At 40.8% G+C, this 4,721-nt stretch overlaps 1 protein-coding gene across 1 annotated transcript; it reads right to left on the bottom strand.

Annotated features, from left to right (window-relative positions):
- Positions 1-2,430: 2,430 nt before the first annotated feature.
- On the bottom strand, positions 2,431-3,171 carry LOC149196033 (methyltransferase FGSG_00040-like). Its single transcript, XM_089408123.1, has one exon. It carries the CDS (start codon positions 3,169-3,171, stop codon positions 2,431-2,433), a length of 741 nt encoding a protein of 246 aa, XP_089264249.1.
- Positions 3,172-4,721: the final 1,550 nt, after the last annotated feature.

Below are 4,721 nucleotides of genomic sequence, written 5' to 3'. Positions count from 1 at the left end.
GAAGACCAACACTTATGTGGAGGAAAAATTTCCTTTTCAAAAGTTGATTGCATCCATGATCTAGGGGTCTAATATTAGAGAGGGCACACACATATGTAAAGGCTTGGATGTGACCCTAACCATATTACATTCAAGCAGGAGATAGATCCTGAGATTTAGGGATCTGGGGGTGGAAAAGGTGCACACCTAGTTGAAGGCCTGAGTATGAGATAGACCAAATATCATATGGTGGGCCTTACACTAAACTACATTCAATCATAAATGAATCTAGTGATCTGGAGCTCCAATTGTGGTAAGGGTTGTCACAAAGATAAAAGGCCTAAATGTATGCGGATGGAATATAACGATGGCATAACTCAATATGTCATGGTGTGAGGACCCAATGGACCCAATGCCATTTTGATGTGGTTGTGCCATTAGGGGTCAGATTGAGACTACGTGGATGTCATGTGGTAGCATAATGTTGATGTGGCCTAATATAATTGGGTAAAATTATGATGGGCATAACTTTCAATTCATATGTTCAATTAAGGTGAAATTTATATCATCGGAAAGTTGTCAACGAGTTGAATGCGATGGTGGTATTTGTTCTAAGAGTTCAATACTTTGATAAAAAGAAGTTGTTGTAACCTCATCTTCATAACACACCTTGGAGATAAGGTCAAAGCAAGCAGGTAACACGTTCCACATCCGAGATAGAACAAGGCATTGGGAGGGAGTCTTCATTTCTCAATTTTCTATTTTTTTTTTAAATTACATTTCCTATTTATTAAATTTGGTAATTTTTATTATCATAATAATAGATAGAGTTGTTCATATTAATTTGTATTTTAAATTAAATATTTTGCAAAATATTTTCAAGCTTTATATTAATAAACTTATTATTATTATTATTATTCAATTAATAAGATATATATAGAATTAACGTAAATTCTTTCAAAAGTTGTTCGATTTTATTACCACCTATTACAGTCCACGCAGTATGTAAAAGTGAAAGTGAAAAGTTAAAGAGGGCTAACAGAAAATAAATACATTCACATTATAAGAGTCAACACAATGACCCTGAATTCTTATTTCATTGGTACCTTCCGATGAGAAATCCTACCATGCACATCTCAGAGTGGATTTGGACATCCAATGCTTTATGAGTGAATTCCAATGTCCGTTATGCAAGATATGAATATCTAATTTCCCTTAAGCAGAACAATCGAAATATTATTTTAATTTTATTCAAAAATATGACCACCCTTTCCTGCGATCAATTTTTCTATTTGAATATAATATCAAGAGCAACCTGATAAGAACAATCCTTCAATCTCACACCCATCACATTATATTTTCTTCTGAATAAATCTTTCACTACAAGCCAAAATAAAAAATCTCTAACACAGGCACGCCTGTTCACTTAGTCATTCAGGCAGCTTTAATAATGTAACTAGTCAGAGGAATAAATTCATCTTACATCTGTCGAATACTGCGCATTGGATTTTAGTTTTACTGGTTACTTTTAAAACTACCAAGAACCTAAAAAATGTCATCCTGTCGTGCGGCTTCCAGATCAGGTATGATCCTATCTTAGCAATGGCAGTTGCAATGTTACTAAAAGATATGGCAGTTTGAATGCTGTAAGACGAGCGCCTTGAGAACATCTTCACTGTGCATCCCAAAGACTCTGATGCATGCCTCCCTCACCTGCTCTGATGCATATCGTGTAATAAATGTTTTACTTTCATCCCCCATTAAACAGGTAGCATTTTTCAACTTCTGGGCTTCCATGACCAAGGTTCGAATGTCCCCGGGTACTGTATCTTGAATGGCATCCATAACTTCTTGCCCGCTAGGAACGCAATCCGTGGACGCCATGGTGAAGAAGTTGACGTTCCACCGTGTTCCTAGAAGATATGCAGACACAAATGACGCACGAATCCAATTCTCTTCTTCTTGGCCTTTCGATAACGCGGAATTCCTTATAATCTCCAGTGCCTCTTCAAAAAGCTTCTCAAATTCTACGCATGCTGGAAGATCAGCTTCGAAACGCTCTTGAGACCTTGCCGCCCTGATTTCTTCCAAAGCTCTGTCATGCAATTCTTGGAACTGTGCGGTTATAGGCTCCAGGGCTTCCTTTAGAGAGAGCTCTAGAATGCATCTCCTGCACTTGCACTCGAAACCCCATCTCTTGCACATGGCTTGGCGCTGTGGCAAGGGGACAAGGGTATCAAAATACGAAATAGTGATCTCTTCTCCGCTATTGATGGGCTTGGAAGCATGAATAAACATGGCGCTTCCCACTTTCAATATGCTCGAATTCGACAGGCAGGAATGGTTAATGAAGTATGGTAGCAGCCAGAGACTGCTAAAAATCTGGCCTCGCTCGATGAGTTTGGCTTCGTACATTTTCGATTTTGAAGGTTCGGCTCCACTGAATGAATTTCAATTTATAATAGCCCGTATACGGTTAACGTCTACAAGCAATTTTTCTTTTTCTTTTTCTTGGCTTCCAGACATTTGGCCGTCCCTCTTGAACAATTCGATGGCCGGAACATCTAGATTGCTGGGCACAGATGAATCATCTAAAGTATAAAGCTGTCGGAGCAATATCTGCGATTTCTTGGCAGCGCAGAGAACCGCGGCGACAAGATGCTTTGGAGAGGCCATATTAATATTGCCCCAGTGGGTCACATTCAACAGAGTGGGCGAGGAGCTCTCCCTGTCCTCGTAAGTAACTGCGATGGCATTGCATACCAGCAAAAGCTGCCCGATGAATATTTCTCGGGTGGCGTAAAGTCCCCGGCCACGGCCATCTTCGGTCATCTTTATCTCCACGGGGCCAACGAAATCATCAACCTCCGGAGGAGGCCCAAAACCAAGCAGGAAGTCCGAGATTTCATTCTCGACAATGGGGTTCTGGGAGTACAATGTCTTGGCCTCATAAAGCACGTCCTCTATTTTCTTCTGCCCGGGGCTAGCCTCATCAGCTTTCTCCAAAGTTTCACATGCAGCCTCATACCGGCTCAGGCCGATCAGAGCGCGGCCTTTCCTATAGAGCGCCATGAGATTGCCTGAGTCGATCGCAAGGGCCTTGTCAGAATCCTCCAGCGACCCCTCATATTTCTTCAACTGAAGCCTTGTCTCCGCTCGGTTGGAATACGTGTGTAGGAGCAGAGTATTCATACTATTATTGTCATTAGAGGATCTCGTCTCCACCTGAAGCAGAGCAGCCTCGATGAAATTCGTATAATGCTCGGCTGCTGCTTCCCATTGTTTCTCTCTGAAACAGCTGTGTTGGGTATTTTTGAATGGGAAAATACCAAAACCAATCAAGCAAATACCACAGAGCCAATGCTCTGTTCCATTTCTGCCACAGGATCTTTTTGCACAGGGAATCTTTTAAAAAAAATTCTGAACAGAGTATTACACAGCCACAAAAACATTTCTATTCATTAAACTATAAAGCCTGAAACAACATTCATCCTCAAAACATTTCTATTCATTAAACTATAAAGCCTGAAACAACATTCATCCTCTTTCACTCAAAGGGATTTACCAAAAATACATTCAGCCAACTCTGATACATGTTCATCCTCTTTCCTGAGAGGGATTCACCAAAATTACTTTCACCCATCAAAACAAAACTCAGTTTCCACCTGAGATTTTATTGTGTTGGGTTTACTGTTGTAAAACCCTTTTTCACATTCACTGTTGTGAAAAACTATTTTACACTTACTGCTGTAAAAATAAATTTACTGCAGTAAAATTTTACATTACATTTACCATTTAAAAAAAATAGCTGTGCGTTCTTTTCTCCTGCATTTCAATGCATACCCAATACATAAAAAAAACAACAGATCTATGCACTGCTGTGCAATATCTTCCCCTACTTCACGTGCGCTCCCCTGTTCTCTTTACTCGCACTACTGTGCGTTCATTTCCCTTGTTCTTTATACAACCTCCGCGCGCTCTCATTTTACAAAAAAATATGGTCAACACAATAAAAGGCTTGACGTTTTTCAATGTGTATGCCATACATTAAAATATAACACATAACGTGTATACCAAAGCAAAACAATACATGTCGTATAAGAAAAACTTAAATGGCTTACCCACTTTCTTAAATTTGATTTGACTCTTTTGCAGACAGGAGTGGCGGTCAACCAGACTTGTTTTTTTTTACTCCACGTAAATGTTTAATGTTGCCCGTATGCAGGTTTGGACAATCGACGGTGGAGAGCGCCGAAGCAGATCGGACGACGGAGATCAATATCGGGAGGCAGTTTGCAGCCGAACTTTAACGCCCGAGAAAGTGACTTCTGCTTACGTATGCTGAGAGCCACGCGTCTGCACAAAATTTTCTCGGGCCCTTGTGTACGGAAACCACTCTCTGCAGGAAGGCGGTCCGAGAAATCTCAAGCTGGTTTGTGGTTTTGTTCTGGCGGTTTTGGGTGCAGCGTGCTGGCTGAGTCGGCTGCCCACGTCCGCCTGCAGCCAGCAGTTGGAATTAACATTCCAACACTCCCCTTTAATTTCAACTGCTGGGCATTCAAACATACCCAAACACTTCCTCACATAGAGGGATTCACCAACTTCTTCTGATGCAGTTCCACAAACAATCAAAGTTGTATTCCTCTTAATAGAGGGATTAACCTGAAACTGTGCTTAAGAGCACCTTCCTCATGACAGAGGGATTCACCATAACAATGTGCTGAAGAGAACCTTCCTCATGA

This window comes from Pinus tabuliformis, chromosome 2_2, assembly GCF_031772625.1.
Source record: "Pinus tabuliformis cultivar Carrire ecotype Pingquan chromosome 2_2, CPIR1, whole genome shotgun sequence".
In the NCBI taxonomy this organism is placed as follows: Eukaryota; Viridiplantae; Streptophyta; class Pinopsida; order Pinales; family Pinaceae; genus Pinus; species Pinus tabuliformis.
This window is presented reverse-complemented; position numbering and strand designations above follow the sequence as displayed.

Coding starts and splice junctions, on each gene's coding strand:
- LOC149196033 (XM_089408123.1), bottom strand. CDS start 3,171: ATGAATACTCTGCTCCTACACACGTATTCCAACCGAGCGGAGACAAGG.